The following is a 15,049-nucleotide window of genomic DNA, read 5'->3' as shown; positions in this document are numbered from 1 at the left end:
CCCTCCTTCCTGGAATCCCCGTAGCTGTCCCAACAGCCCCCTTGCCCACTCCCCACTAGGTCCCTCCCCTCCCTGGCACCCTGGGCACCGCTATGCTCTTCTGTCCAGGTTTTGTATTCCTGCCACTTGCTCCACCTCAAGGGTATTCAACACCGGCCACAATTGCTGGGAAAATTACAGCCTCGGCTTGGTCAGCTTCTGCTGTTAGCCTCCCCATCTCCCCCGACTTAGCTGCTCCCATGTGGTGTGATTTCTCTCACCAAGTGTTGTTTTCCTTTTTTCTGCCTGTGTTTGCACGGAATGCCATGAATTTGATATAGTGATTGCCTAACACATATACCACGTAATAGTATTTTATTTCTTTCTGAAGCACTGTTTGCATGACAAATGAGTTGGTAACATTTGTGCAACTCCTGGCAGCTGTGCAGTTCAATATATAAAGAATGAGCCTTTCGGCATCAGTACTGGCCCCATGTATTCTAAGAGGGCTTGAAACTAATGCTTAAAGTTATCGTTACAGCATTTCACAGAGTTATGGTCTATTTTATCACAATGGATCTCAGGGTGATTTAAAAATATGGACTGAGCTGGAGCCACCCCCAGTGGTGGCACGCAGTGTGGGCTTTTTCAGCTTCCTTGTGTTTGGGGACACTGCTGTCACTCCACACATCCAGGGTCAGGTGGCCCACAGTCCCTCCCCCAGAACGCTGTTGTCTTCCTTCTGGCGCAGAACCACTGTGCTTACAGTTGTGAGCCTTGACCACCCATGGCCAGCTCTCCTACCTCCATGGTGGCTTCTGGCTGTCGATGGCCTTGTCTGGCAGAATCTTACAGACAGGCGTTTGGGTGTGCACCAAGGGGCACCCAGTGGCCACTTAACAGTGAATTTGCTGATCAATGCTCCCCTTCCCTGCCCTGTCTGAGAAGGAACCTCGCAAGTTAGCCAGGCGTTCCTCCCAGTTCATCCTGAACTCGCAGCTCCAGTCACGTTCCTGCTTAGATTTATAGCCTCTTTGGTTTAGTGAAGTTGGCATATTGCTTTTTCCTTTCCTCTGCACAACCATCCACACGCTCCCCTCTGCTTGGAAGGGCTCGACCTCAGCTCTTCTTTGCCACCGCTGCCCCTTCAGGAGCTGCCCACGAAGCCCGCCTGGGCTTCTAGGAGCCAGCCTTTCTGTGCCTTCAGCCTGGCTTTCCTGCTGGGCCTGTCCACCACGGGAAGGTATATTGTAAAGAAGAGGGCAGTATTGCAAAGTCAGAGGCTGCTCTGCATGCCCTCCTTTTTCGTCATTTTGCTGTGGGGTGTTTTTTTTTAAGGTGAGCAGCGGCTCAGGCTGTGGTCGGTCTTCCTGATGTATTAAAGGCAGAGGAGGAAAAACAAGCTCCAATGTCTAAATCTACTTAGTAACCACATCCACACATTTAGCAGAGGCGAAGGGCTGCTCGGAGCACGCTCTGGATTCCCGGAGGGCTGCCACGCTCCCTTCCGTCCCGCTGACCTCTCTCTGTCTTGGCAGAGCCTTATAATAATCACAGCTATAAATCTTTTAGTGGGTTCCATTCTCCTCCTCCTGCAAAAAGCCCAGCACACATTTATCAGGTCCTCAAAGATACTCAGGGACCAGGGACTCGTCCTTGATCCACCTCATCAAGGGCCTCATATATCGCCTCAGCTACTCAGGGTTTCCTTCAAACTATATCATAGGTGGCATTACGGTGGGGGCAGGGCACTGGGAGACTGTGGTTGGAAAGGGGAGGCCATCTGGGTCTCAGATTTGGACTGGAATGACCCCAGGAGCACTCAGCTTCTTGTTGCTCCATCTCAGTGCCTTATGGAAGAGGAGGGTACTCTTTTCATCTCTCTCTAGGTCTGGGGGTGCGTTAGCTAAGGGGGAAAAAGGAGTCACAGAGCATTGCCAGAATGGTATTTCATACGCTGTTGAAAATTAAACAAATCTCTCACTCTTTTGACTGCTCTCACACTTTGATATCCATGAGTAAGAGTTCCTTTAAAGGCATGGAATACATTACCCAATGTCAATAACAAATTGTGTATGAAGAAAAATGTAATGCTTTGAGAATATTTTCTTTGGGGCTTTGTCCATGATTAGATTACACTAAATTACAGCGTACAGATAGCAGGCAATTACTCTTTGCTTTTTTTACTTTTTTTTCTTTAGATGGAGTTTCATTCTTTGTTGCCCAGGCTGGAGTACAGTGGAGCAATCTCAGCTCACTGCAACCTCCGCCTCCCCAGTTCAAGCGATTCTCCTGTCTCAGCCTCCTGAGTAGCTGGGATTACAGGTATGAGCCCCTAGACCTGGCTAATTTTTGTATTTTTAGTAGAGAAAGGGTTTCACCTTGTTGGCCAGGCTGGTCTCGAACTCCTGACCTCAGGTGATCTGCCCGCCTCAGCCTCCCAAAGTGCTGGGATTACAGACATGAGCCACAGCGCCCAGCCTACTCTTTGCTTTTAACTATTCAATTTCATGGCGAATCCACATAGCTCAGTAATGCTAAAATCACACTGATGTGGTTACTCAGAAAATACCTCATCATCTCCATTTTGTGAAGCTAGGTTTGAGTTGTGCTGTAATGACCTGTGGTCCTGTTAAGTGTAAGGTACGTTTCAGATGAACACGGGCTAATCCCTACCTCCCTGTAATTGCTAGGTATCCGGAGAGATTCTTGCAGATGCTGCTGGAGAAGCCTGAGTGAGGTGTGAAGAGGAATGGCATCTTTGCCCTCCTGGTTACTCTGGGTACCCTCCCTGTCTCTGATCCTGGCTGGTCTCCAGTCCTACTTATTCTCTTGCTTTAACCAGGAGCATGTCTCTTTTCTTCTGTTTTCTGAAAACATGGTCATTTTCTTTTCACTCAGCTCACAGAATCCTCCCCAATCTACTCCCAGTTTAAATTTCTTCCAAGGCTGTGGATATCCCATAAGCAATCGAGTCGGCTGTCCTGGAAACTGGAGGGCTTCTTGGTGAAAAAAGAATTATTTGAGCCGATTTCGAGAAATCGAACAGTGGCAGGAGGAGGAAAACGAGAGAAGAAAGGAGCCGACACATCTAAACAAGCGGCCAGGGCACTGTGCATACAGATGTAGGTGGTAGCGGGGTCCTGTTGCAGCTCATTACCAAGAAGCACATCAGAGGCCGCGGGGGAGGGTCGGGGCTGTTGGGAGGCAGAGCTAAGCTTTGAACGGGGTTTTTCTGCAGAAAGGACAGTACCCTCTCCCTTCCCCGGTGCTGTAGCTGTGGAACCAGTTCCCACCTAAACAGTGCAGATCGCCTGGGCAAAGTCTCCTGGGGGCTCCATGTCCCTCCGTGGTGGGTGTCTATTTCAACGAGAGGCTCTTCCACACCCAGAATCTCAGGGAAAATTTTCCAGCCGGTGTTGGGGCTCCGCCCCAGAAATGGGCACCCCGTGCTGGTGATGGGGGAAGGTGGTCTTGCTACAGGGACAGATTCCAGCCAAGGGTGAGGTTTTCCCCAGGGAAAGGGACCACCGTGAGCATCTCGTTTCTCTGTGTCTTGGAGTGTGTTACAGAAAATGGGGTGAACTGGCATGGTGGAGCTCAGAAAGGCAGGGAGGAGTCTTGGATCCAGAACTTCCCGGCAGCAGGCTTTGTAGATTTCCGTGTCTCCCCCCCCCCCCGCCCCCTGCATGCCCTCCTGCCGCAGCCCTCTCTCTCTCTCTCTATTACAGGGCGTCTTGGCAGCATTTCCTGGGAACGGGCGGCTGCTCCGGGGTTGATCAGGATATGTGCTGGAAGTGTGTGTGAATGTGCAGTGCGACCAGGGCGGGAGCCCATGCAAGGTTTGGATGTTTCTCAAGAGAATTCAGAGTACCTCAAACAAGGGTCCGTTGTTTAGCACTGGAGTTCTTCTGGTAACTACTTTCTGTGGCTAAGCCCGGGTAGAAATGCAGAATGGACACTATGTCTAATTGCTGATAACCTATGGATGGAGGGAGCTGCAGTTCTGATGTGGCCCCAGTTTATAAATAAATGAACATTCATTAATGTAAAATTAAATTAGAATGAAATTTCCCATCCAGTTTTGTTGAGAAGGCAGAAATAAGTGGGTTGGCTGTGTAATTTTGCTGCGGATGCTGGAGCTGGTAGTCACAAGGTGATAATAATAATAGTAATTTGTTCTTTGCTCGTGCCTCCGTCCCAGATCGCAAGGCAGATATTACCATGTTGGTTTTGCACAGGCTCATTGAGGTTAAAGGGCTGGCTGGAAGTTACTCAGCAAGGGGTTGAGTGCAGAGGCCCTAAAATTCTCTGACCCATTAGACCTTGAGCGTGTCAGTAAACTACAAATGGACCGAGACCTGGGAGACCTGAATTCCAGTCCTCACTCTGTCACTGACTCCATGTGTGGGCAAAAAATGATCAGTTTCCTCACCTATCATGGAAGGGCCAGTGAGAATCTTCCAATTGTTTGGATCTGAGTCAATATTTGAACTTAGAACTCACAAAAGGCACAGAATGCTAATGCAAAGCATCATTTATGGCCAGCTTTCTCTGAGCTTTACTTTTCCCCCCTTATTCTCGAGACCTGAGTTTGCCCTTTGGAAATTAAAATATTAAATAAGAGTCATTTCTGTATATTTCATGCTTTATTTGCTGGAGAGGGATTTGCTTTGGAAAGGGTGTTTTCCTTCCAAGCCCAGCTGGCAGGCTGTGCAAATTCCCAGTGCCTCACTCAGGTGAGAGGGGCCTCCCAAATCTGTCCACCTTCTTCCCAGCGTGGCCGTCACTTGGTTGCTGGGGAAGAGCAGAGGTTTGCAGCTCAGTACCGTCAGCAGGTCCGCTTATGAAACCGCCCTTTAAAACCTGGCTGCAGGCTGGAGGGAGGAGGGGGCACCAGGGCAGGCTGGGCAGGAAGGTGGGAGGTTTTGCAGGGAGCCTGGAAGCTGTCTGTAGCCTGGGGCAAGTCATTTAACCTCCCAATTTCTCCATCTCTAACAGCACTTCCTCGAGTCTCTTCTCTCCTCCTGGGGACTATGAGAAATAATTAGTGGCTGTTTGTCAGAGGAGATCTAGCTCAAGTAACTTGGGCAGACCTTGAACTGGGCAAGGCCAAATGGGGCTCAGGACTTTAATTTGCAGAACGAATGGGCGGGGTAAAACCGCACCAAGGTTTCCTTCGGAGCAATCACCCTGTGGTGGTATTTTGGGAGGGAGTGAAAATATCTGGAGCAGGGAGTGGGGTGGGTTAATGGGAACCCCGCCTGAGAACCCCCTCCCTGGAGAACTGGGATAACTCCATAGCCACCAGCAGGTATCCCAGCATAACCCAGGGAGAAGACAGCTTCACATTTTCAAGTGCAAAGCAGCCAAACAAATCCTGCCCTGAAACCCTCCCTCTGGAGTATTAATGCCAGGGCGGGCAGAGGCTGGCCTAGCCGCAGAGACGCCCACCCTCCCTGTACCGTGCTGGGGCCGCATCTCTCTCAGCAGCCCTTCCAGGGTGGCCTGGTACTTTTCCAGCTGCCTGGAGTTCATCCTTATTCCAGTTTCCACAGGAGCAGTCAGCTGTGAAATAAGGCAGTGTTAACAACAAGGGAGAGGTGTGGAGAGGGCCCTTAACCCCTGGGTGTCCTACAGGTGGCAGGAGGGACGCATGGGAGCCACGCCACCCTGTGGACCCCCTCTAAGGATGGCTGGGAGTTCTGCCACCTTCCCCTAATTCTAACCAGAGGGTTGGATCCTGAAGGTCGCTGAGTCCTGCTGAGAGGATCATCACACCTTCCCTAATGGGGAAGTTGGGACAGGAGGGTCAGCAGGAATCCCAGCAGGCTTTTCTCAGGGGGAGGGAATTCACTCCCCCCTCAACAATAATAGCCAACATCATGAAGCCTCACCCATCTGCCATTCTAAGCGCTTTATATATATTAACCTCTCAATAGCTCTGTGGGGCAGGGATGGTTAGTGTTCCCATTTTGCAGATGAGGAAACTGAGGACAATGAGGTTGAGTAATGTGCTCAAGGCCACACAAGTGGTAAGGAGCAGAGGACGAAGACGTTACACCCAAGGGGCCTGGCTCCAGGGGCTGCGCCCAGGATCTCCAGTTCCCTTTCCTCCTGCTGTCTGGAGGCTCTCCACCAAAGGGGCAGTTGCAGCCTCGAGGCAGAGCCTAGGGTGCTGATGGATCTTCCCGGGTCAATGGCTTTGCTGCACAAAGTAGCAGGCAGACTGGGAGACTCCTGGCCTCTCAGGAGAGTTGCCCTGGAGGAGCCCCAGCACCCCTTCCCCTGCCTCCTGCCTCCCACCGGGCTCCCTGGGGTGGAGGAATGGGCCTCCTAGACCCCTGGGGGCTCAGGGTGCCTGAAGGGCATCTGAAGGGCTCCAGTGGGTCCTGCCTGTGCTGTCCCTGGCTGTGGCTCTGCCTCTCCCTCTAGACCCTCTCACAGGGTCCTCACTTGAGCATGAGGAGCCTGGACTGGGCAATCCCAAAGGGCCCTCCCAGCTCTGTATGTCATGGTTCTGGGAGATGGAAAGAGGTGAGAGGTGCCTCACCCAAACCTCCGAGGAAGTCTTCATGGACATACCATATCTCTAGCTATCCTTGGCCTCAAACTCTGACTCAGGTGCAGGAGGCGATTCTGAGTGTGCTGCCCGCTCACCAGCTGCTGGACTCCCTCCCAGCTCCCTCTGCCGGAGCCCAAGGAGTTGGGAGTGGATATGGGGAAAGGAGCCCCACTCACTGAGTGCCGAGTGTGATGATAGCACCAGGTTGTTTTCTGGGCCCGACAGCACCTGGAAAGGTCGCTGGCCTGTGTCTAGTAGGAGGTGGGAGTCCAGCTGGGTTCTGCCCTGACTCCTGTGTGGCGGTGACAAGGCCCCTGCTCTCTCTGGATCTCAGTCTTCTCCCGCTCAGGCCCCTTTATGTGGAAGCGACCCACCCTCAGGCCTGGGCCTCTCCTCCTCCATCCACACCTGCCCCTCAAATGGCTCACCCACACCTAGCCTGAAATGCCCTCTAGCCATGGATGACTCCTGCATTGTGTGCCTCCAGCCCTCACCTCACTCCTGAACTGCAAACTTGTATGTCCCCTTGCCTGGGCAGTGTCGCTGCTTGGATGCCCGAGAGCTTCTCAGAGTTTTCAGGCTCAGTCTGACTTCCTGACCTTCCTCCTGCCATCCTGCAGCCAACCGCAGACTTCACTGTCTCCGTGACTGGCAAATCTGCCTTTCAGTTATTCTGGCCCAAACCCTTGAAGTCAGTTTTCACTTTTTCTTTACATCCTATATCTATTCTTTCAGCAAATCCTGTGGGCTTCTACCTCTAAAATATTTCTAAAACCCAGCCGGGCACAGTGGCTCACGCCTGTAATCTCAGTACTTTGGGAGGTGGAGGCAGGTGGATCACCTGAGGTCAGGATTTCGAAACCAGCCAAACCAACATGAAGAAACCCCATCTCTACTAAAAATACAAAATTCGCCGGGCGTGGTGGTGCGTGCCTATAATCCCAGCTACTAGGGAGGCTGAGGCAGGAGAATTTCTTGAACCCAGGAGGCAGAGGTGTCGGTGAGCCGAGGTTGTGCCATTGCTCCAGCCTGGCAACAACAGTAAAAAACTCTGTCTCAAAAAAAAAAAATTTCCAAAATCCAACCTCTTTGCCCTGCCTTCACCTAGACCACCCGAGGCCGAACTCTCCCTCTCCTTTTCTCTGTCTCTCTTATACTATAGCAGCCTCCTCAGTGGCCTCCCTAATTCTGCCTTTGTCCTGTCCCTTCAGCCTGTTCTCCGCAGCTGGAGAGACCCCTTTAAAATGTAAATCAGATCCCGTCCCTCCTCTGCTCCAAAGCCCCCCAGGGCTTCCACTTCAGCAGAGTGAATGGAGGGTCCAATGGCCTGTGAAGTCCACAGTCGTCCCCCCCTCCCCCCACACCAGTCTCTCTGTCTGGCCTCCTCACTCTTCCTTAATGCACCGGGCCCTTTCCTGCCTCAGGACCTTTGTACTGGCTGCTCCTTCTGCCCGGAAGGCTCTTTCCCCAGAAATCCCTGTGGTTGCTGCCTTGCTCTCTTCGGTCTTTGTGCTGCTACCCTCTCCTAAGAAGCCTGCTGTTGCCCACGAACTCATAACCCGCAGCATCTCCTGGCAGCTCTGTTTCCCTCCGTGGCACGTGTCGCTGCCTGCCACACTCCTGAGTTTGCTTCCTGTCTTTACCTGGTTGTGGTCTGTTTCAGTCGTCCTAGGATCTTGTTTCTGCCTCCCTACGGAGTGTGAGTTCCGAAGGGCGGGGATTTTTTCTGTTCACTACCCTGTCGCCAGTGCCTAGAACAGTGCCTCAAACCTAGTAGGGGCTCATTTTTCTTATTTATTTATTTATTTATTGGGGCTCATTTCTTGATCACCCAAATAAACGAGTCTCAAATAAAATAGCTCACAGGACAAACTCAACAACCCCCACAATCGGACCTGGGTGTTGAGGCCCAGGGCTGGCTCCTGGGTTTCTGCCTGGGAGGGGGAGGAACTGGAACCCTCATCACCTCTCTCCCGAGGACTGTAGCGCCTCCCGCTGGCCACCGGCCTCCACTTGTGCTGCCCTGGCTCTAAGTGGGCTCTGGTGACTTCCCTGCGTTGAATCCCCAGTGGCGCTGCATGCAGGCCCTGCTTGGGCGGGCTGCGCTGCCCTCTGGCCCTCTCGGCTCACCCCTGCCACAAGGGCTTGGAGCCCACCAGCGCTCCTCAGCCTTTGCACTCGCTGTTCCTTCTTCTGGGAGGCCCTTGCTCCAGCTCTTTGCACAAGTGGCTCCTTCCCTTCATTCAGATTTCAAATCAAACGTCATCTCCTCCAGGAGGCCTTCCCTGACCCATCTCAGGGACAAAGCAGCCCCCCAAACCCTACTCAGTCACTCTCCCTCCTACTTCCTTATCTGGTGCCTAAAATGGTTGATTTATCTCATTTAGTTTTTGGAGTCCGTCTCTCCCTATGAGGATAGATGTCTTGTTCACTGCTGCATCCTGGGACATTCTGTGGCTCACTGTGGCTCGTGGGCCCTGCCTCCTCGCCAGGCAGGGGAAGGCATGCCTGCTCTGAGCTTCTCTCCATCATCCCCATTGTCTGCTCACCTTGATCATTTTGTTTTCTTCTTCCTCGATGGGCTCCGTGGGGTCTATGGGACCTTCCTCCCCAGACCTCTGCCATATACTCAGGGATTTCTTTTGCCCTTTATTCCGTTCCCTTTCCTAGGAGCAGAGCAGAAAATTGCACAAAACCACCCTCCCTCAATCCACCCTGATGGCCCCTCGCCTGTCTCCTTCTGCCCAGGGTGCTAACTGCCCCAGGCTCCTACAGAGGAAAGAACCCCTTCCCCCAGGAGCGTCCTGCATGAGGAATCTCAGATACTAACTAGGTGGCTCATGGATGGCCCCTGAGGTTGTCCACCCCCAGGTCAACTTGAAGAGGAATCCATTCCTTTGTAGTTAAAACATTGCACCCAGATTGTTACTGTTAATTAACTTAAAAAGCTGGAAATAATGGCTGCCCTTCATGCATATTAAGTGGGAAAATGTGTCTTTCTTAGCAGAGAGCCTATAAAAAAGGTAGCGAGACAGCCTAGCCTGGGAGGGCGCCATGGGGTGGCCTAGGAACTCAGAGTCCCTGGGAGGTGATTTATAAGAGGCAAGGCAGGGTATAAATTATGGAGGAGAGTTTGCAGCTTCTTCATAAAAGTCCTGGTGCCTGACAATTATGGGGAGAAAAACCATGGAGCAGATTAATGCACAGTGTCCTTTGTTGCCATTTTGCTACTTTATGTTCCACTGGGTCTGACTGTTCCTGTCCAGCCCCCAGTCTTGCCCATCGTACTGCTGGCCGGGTCCCCAAGTGCTGATATCTGCATTCCTTGGCTTTCTCTAACGACACTCTCGGGACTCTGCTGTTGACCTGCCCTGAGACGTGGTGATTCTAGAACACAGGGTCATCCTGGGGAGAGCGTGCCTGTGTAGCGGAAGGTGTGTTGGGGACTGCTGCTGCACCTACCAGTTTCCCATGTCTGCTTGAAGAGGGGGCTGGATTCAGCCTTGCCTCTGAAAAGAGCCCTGCCCACTGGGAATGTGGATCCCCCCACACTCCCCCCACACTCCCTTCACACCTCCCCCCACACTTCCCCCTCACCTGCCCCCACACCTCTCCCTCACCTCCCCCAACACTTCCCCGCACAGAGTGTACAGTTGCAGACAGGCCGTGCCCCAGAGCCTCAAGACCCCTCTGGGCACTGACTCCTGTATTCATCCCTGTTGGAGTCTCAGTCTCAGACAGGGTGGAGCATGAAAGTCCTCTCTTCATCTCCTTGGGTTAAAGGGAACCAAATGTCTGCATAGACACTCAGCATCCCCAGTGGACTAAAGTAAAGGCAGCAGGGAGGCAGAGCCAGCAGTTCCGTTTTCCTCAGGCTCCGCTGCCTGAGTTCCATGAGGCCTGCCTGGCTCTCTTCTGGGCCCTAAAGAGGAGGAGGCTTAGGCCACTGCTACACGGACCGAAGCCGTGCTTCCCACCTCTGGGCGCCGGCTCCCATTGGTCCCTCACTCCTGATCTCTCAAAGCCCCCTGCTGAGTTCCACCTTCCCCCCTGCCCCCCCGGCAGGCTTCCAAGCCCTGCAGTCCTTGGTGATTCTCCCTCCTCTGAATCTGAGCACTTAGCATCAGCACCGCTGACGGGCAATTCATCATGTCCTGCCTGTGACATCTCTCTTTTGTCTTCAACTGTTAGTTAATTTTTCATATGTTCGTGTCTTGGCACCCCAGCCTGCTCCCTGGAGACGGGGAGGTGCTGAGATTCTTTTGCATGCTCGGGCCCATTGCCCAGGGTGGCCTCTTGTACTGCAGAGCAGCTCAGTAAATATTTATTGGCTTGTTAATTTAAAATTTCCTCCAAAGGACAGGCAGGGGTGGGAAAGATGTTGCTCATTCGAGCCACTGACATCTCTGAGTGATGCCAATGCAGGAGCGAAGGTGGCCAGAGAGGCGGCTGGGATTGGGGGTTACCTTGGGTCCTGATCCTGCATACTTTCCTTGGTATCACTGGCATAGATCATTAGCCATGGTTTACCAAAGGAGCACAGTGCTTCAGGGAGACAAGCACCACTTCAGGGCTGGGCAGGACTGCGAGTGACCTCAGCCTTGCTAGCAAGGCGGGCAGCAGTGGGCTCTTACCTGCATCCTCTGGAGTTCACCATAGGTGAAGATGGGGACGAAGGCTTCCGTCTGGGTGGCCAGCATGGCAGCTGCGTGCATCACCAGCAGAGCAGCCACAGCCTTACGGGATACCATCTTGGAGCTGGACAACGATAAGGAGCTCTTGTCACCAAGTTTGGGGTGCAGACTGCTGCATCCGAGGCAGGGGCCCTCAGTTCTGGCCCATGCTCCACCTCTAGCTGTGTGATCTTGAGCCAGAGCTCAGCCTCTCTGGATGTGGGCCTGGTAGCAGAGCTTTAGCAGACAAGCTCGAGCACCTTTCTGCCCCAGAGCTGGGGCAGCTGACCAAGCTCGGGGGAAAGGTCATCCAGCCCCCTGCCACACACCAGGGAGGAATCATTTCACTTGTCCACTCTTCCCTTTGTTACAAGTGAGGGCTTCTGGGGTCAGCTGGGCTCATAGGGCAGGAGCAACCTCATCTTTCAGAGAAGGAACTCCTAGATTATCAGCAGAACTGTGCCCCAAGACCCAGGGATACCTCCCTGCTCCAGTGCCTATTAGAATGACTAAAGAAGACCGGGAAGCGGGAATGTGTGGAATGGCTGGCAGGACATTGGGCTGTGGTGGGCTTTTGGAGCTCAGGTCCTGCCGGGGAGCAGGTGGGGCATGGTGACTGCAGGGGTGCGGAGCCTTGAGAAAAGGTCCACTGGGCAGACTTCAGGCAGGGACAGGGTGGTCCTGGGGTGGGAGTGGTGCAGCCTGGCTGAGTGCCAGCCTCAGTTGACTCATTCAAAGGCAGCAGGGGCTGGAACCTTGGCCTTTTGAAGCCCAGTGCTTTTCCCAATACCCCACTCCACGTTGCCTCTGCCCGTAAGAAGGCAGAGGAAAGCACAGGGGCAGGCCTGTGGAATGCATTGTGGGCACCACTTTCCTGTGCTGGGTGGGCTGCTGAGTGCAGGGACCAAGCCTCCGAGCAGGGAGGGGAGAGCGGGACAGCCCCTAGGGGCAGAAGCGATTACACAGCTTCAGATAAAGCGCTCCCTCAGTCCTTGGGCAGCCTGGCTTCTGTCGACAGGACAGAGTCTGCTCCAGAAAGGCCTCTGGGCTCCTCGGCAGGTCTCAGCCTGGCTCCCCCTTTGAACAGAACCTTCCAAGGCTGTAGGCTTGCCTCCTGCCTCTCAGCCAGGACCTGTCTCCTCAGTCATCTGAAACCACCCCTACCAAGCCGGATGCTCCCTTTACCTTCTTGCTGTTCCTGCCCTCTCTTCCTCCCACTTCCTATTTTCTCTCCATTTTGTTCAAACTCCATGAACAAGAACAAGAGAGCTCAGACAGCCGAAGCCTCCCACCCCAGCTGTATGCAAATTCTCAGCAGGCTGAAAGGACCACCCACCCACTCAAGACCACTTCCCAGGAAGCAGAGGCCCTGTGCAGAGCCCGAGAGGAGCTTGAGCTGAACAGAGAATGGGTGGGGGTGGGTGGCGTGGGCCCCAACACTTTTCCTCCCTTCTCGTTCCTGTCCTTTCCCTGAAGAGTCTCCGGGGCCCACTCTTCCCCCCAGCGGAGATGGATGTGTCACATTTATGGCGTCCCATTTCCTTTGCAGAGATGCTACATAGATCCTGTTTCATTCTGTTGTTTGTATTTAATTCACTCTATAGGAATCAATAAAAACTTTAAATAAAAAAAGGCAAAATCCAATTGCTGCTCATTTTCTTGATCCACCTGGCAGTCAGCATGTCACCTACGTTCTCATGTGTTCTGGTGTGCTGGGGGTGGGAGAGGGAGCTTATCATTGCACAGTGAGAAGCTAACTTTCCTTTCCCATCATTAGAGGTCGGGGCTTCAGCCTTCAAGTGCTCAACTCTGCAGAAGGCTGTGCCTGGCCACCCTCCCCTGCAGCAGTCCTGGCTGGACTAGCCTGGCCTCCCCATGTGCTCTCCCTTGGGACCAGCTTTTTCTTACCTTTCCAGAGCAAAGCCGCCATGCCAAGAGGGGCCCTATGCCCATGATGAGCTCTGGCTTGGGTTCTCGGCCCACCGTGGATGTGCCAGACCCACTCACGACAGTCTCTGCCTTGCCAGGAGTTGCACCCACCTGCTTCCCTCCAGCCTCCTTGCCTCGGCCCTGTCTCTGCTCACTGAGGCTCTGGGAATCAGCTCCAGCACTCAGTGTGAAGCCTAGCTGGGCATTGGAAGGTGGCAGAAGGGCCCTGGACCAGGCTGGCTCTGGCTAGCCCCACCATTCTGCTTTAGGGCTGATGCTGACCACTCCCCGCCCACTTTCTCCGAGGGCTACTTACGGCCTCGCGTGTGGTCTGAGTGGGTCTGGAGGAGTCTCTCTCTGCTTGTCTTCTGGTGTTGGGGCTGGTCTGACGGGCTCTTATATACCTCGCAACCCTGGGAGCTAGGCTTGGAGCCCATTAACCTTTGACCACAGCTTTGGGGGCCCTCGGTGGGGGAACCTGGATTCTTGAAGCTCGTGGAAACCCCAGGCAGGGCCAGTCACGCTAAGGGTTTCCAGGGCTTTCCTGGAAGGAACAGCAACAGCCGGAGTTCAGTGGAAGCCAGCCCTGCATTCTCTTGTTCACTGACAACTCAGCTGTCTCTCAGAGGTCATTTTAACAAAAGTCTTTTCTTTTTTTGTGCCTTAAATATATGACATTGGTGAGCGTCTGCAGGCCAACGCTCTAGTGATTAGATTTTCTGCTAGCCTGTCAGAGCTCTATATTTGAAAGATAACTTCTCTTCAGTCTTCCCCCTGAAGCCCCTCGTGAAAGAAAGTGTTTAGGAGTTTGTGACAGCATTTCAGTGGATTAATGAAAAGAAAACGACTGAGTCCAGACCCAGGGCTGTATGGGGCCAGATGCTGCGAAGAAGCCGAGGAAATGCATAGGGGTGATGACATGGAAGGTCTGGACGCTGCAGCCTAAACGGGGAGATGGACACCTACTGGGCAATGTTTCATGAGAATCATGCAATTCCAACAGTACGTATAAAGATTCAAAGCGGGAAGAGGGAAGAGGTGACTATGATCTGGGGTCAGACCTGGCTTGCTGCTGCTGGGGCTGGCCGGGGCCATTTCCGGAGTGCAGCGTCACTCAGAAAATGCTTGACACGAGCGTTCTGACTAAACACAGCAACCCCGTGAGGTGGGTGTGTTTATTTCGCCTATTCAGTAGATAAGGACACCCAGGCACTGTTAGATAGCTCATCTGTGACTCCCCTGCAAGGTTTCTTCATACGAGGGGCAAGGCCAGACGTGGCCAGGTGCAGCAGAGGGCGGGAGTGAGGGCCTCTGGGGATCTGGGGCATGCACAGGCTTAGAATGGTGCGGTATTGTCACAGGAGGTCCCCTGTGTGGGCTGGGAGCTGCTCGGTCAGGTCTGAGTGTGAGGGCCCTTAGCAACCAAGCAGAAGGATGTAGATTTGATGGAGGGAATGGAGTATTGGGGGTCCTCATGCTACTGTGAATGGAGTATTGGGGGTCCTCATGATACCGTGAATGGAGTATTGGGGGTCCTCATGATACCTTGAAAACATCACTCTGGAAGACCTCTACTTTTCCGGGTACCTGCACTGGACCAGGCAGAGGCTGAGGCAGGGTACAGTCTTGGTGTGGGATCCCGAGGGTCTGGGTGGGCAATGGTCATTTTCCCAGGAGACCTACACTGGCCAGTAGCGCCTTGCAGAGAGGCTGCTCCGCACATCCAGGGGGGCACTGCTTGTTGTCCAAGAGCCCCTGCGCAGCTGGTCCTTGGGTCTGCTCTGGCTCTTCCACTCAGAAACAAATGTTTGCAGTGCTTTAAACCTGACATAGATAACTTGTACCTTACCCGCTCAGCGAGGGTTAATGAAAACAGATGGCAGCTGGTGTCCTGACCTCCGTG

General features: G+C 53.3%; 1 protein-coding gene across 1 annotated transcript; it reads right to left on the bottom strand.

Moving 5' to 3' along the window:
• Positions 1 to 4,613: 4,613 nt before the first annotated feature.
• MLN (motilin) lies at positions 4,614 to 13,516 on the bottom strand. Its single transcript, XM_012461554.2, has 5 exons — positions 13,463 to 13,516; positions 11,179 to 11,302; positions 9,094 to 9,210; positions 5,445 to 5,547; positions 4,614 to 4,776 (listed from the first exon to the last, which is right to left on the bottom strand). The coding sequence occupies exons 2-5, from the start codon at positions 11,293 to 11,295 to the stop codon at positions 4,766 to 4,768; spliced, it is 348 nt and encodes a 115-aa protein (XP_012316977.2). The 5' UTR covers positions 11,296 to 11,302; positions 13,463 to 13,516; the 3' UTR covers positions 4,614 to 4,765.
• Positions 13,517 to 15,049: the final 1,533 nt, after the last annotated feature.

The sequence above is a fragment of the Aotus nancymaae genome, unplaced genomic scaffold, assembly GCF_030222135.1.
Source record: "Aotus nancymaae isolate 86718 unplaced genomic scaffold, 86718_ANA_hifiasm-v0.15.2.pri h1tg000040l, whole genome shotgun sequence".
Lineage (NCBI taxonomy): Eukaryota > Metazoa > Chordata > Mammalia > Primates > Aotidae > Aotus > Aotus nancymaae.
This window is presented reverse-complemented; position numbering and strand designations above follow the sequence as displayed.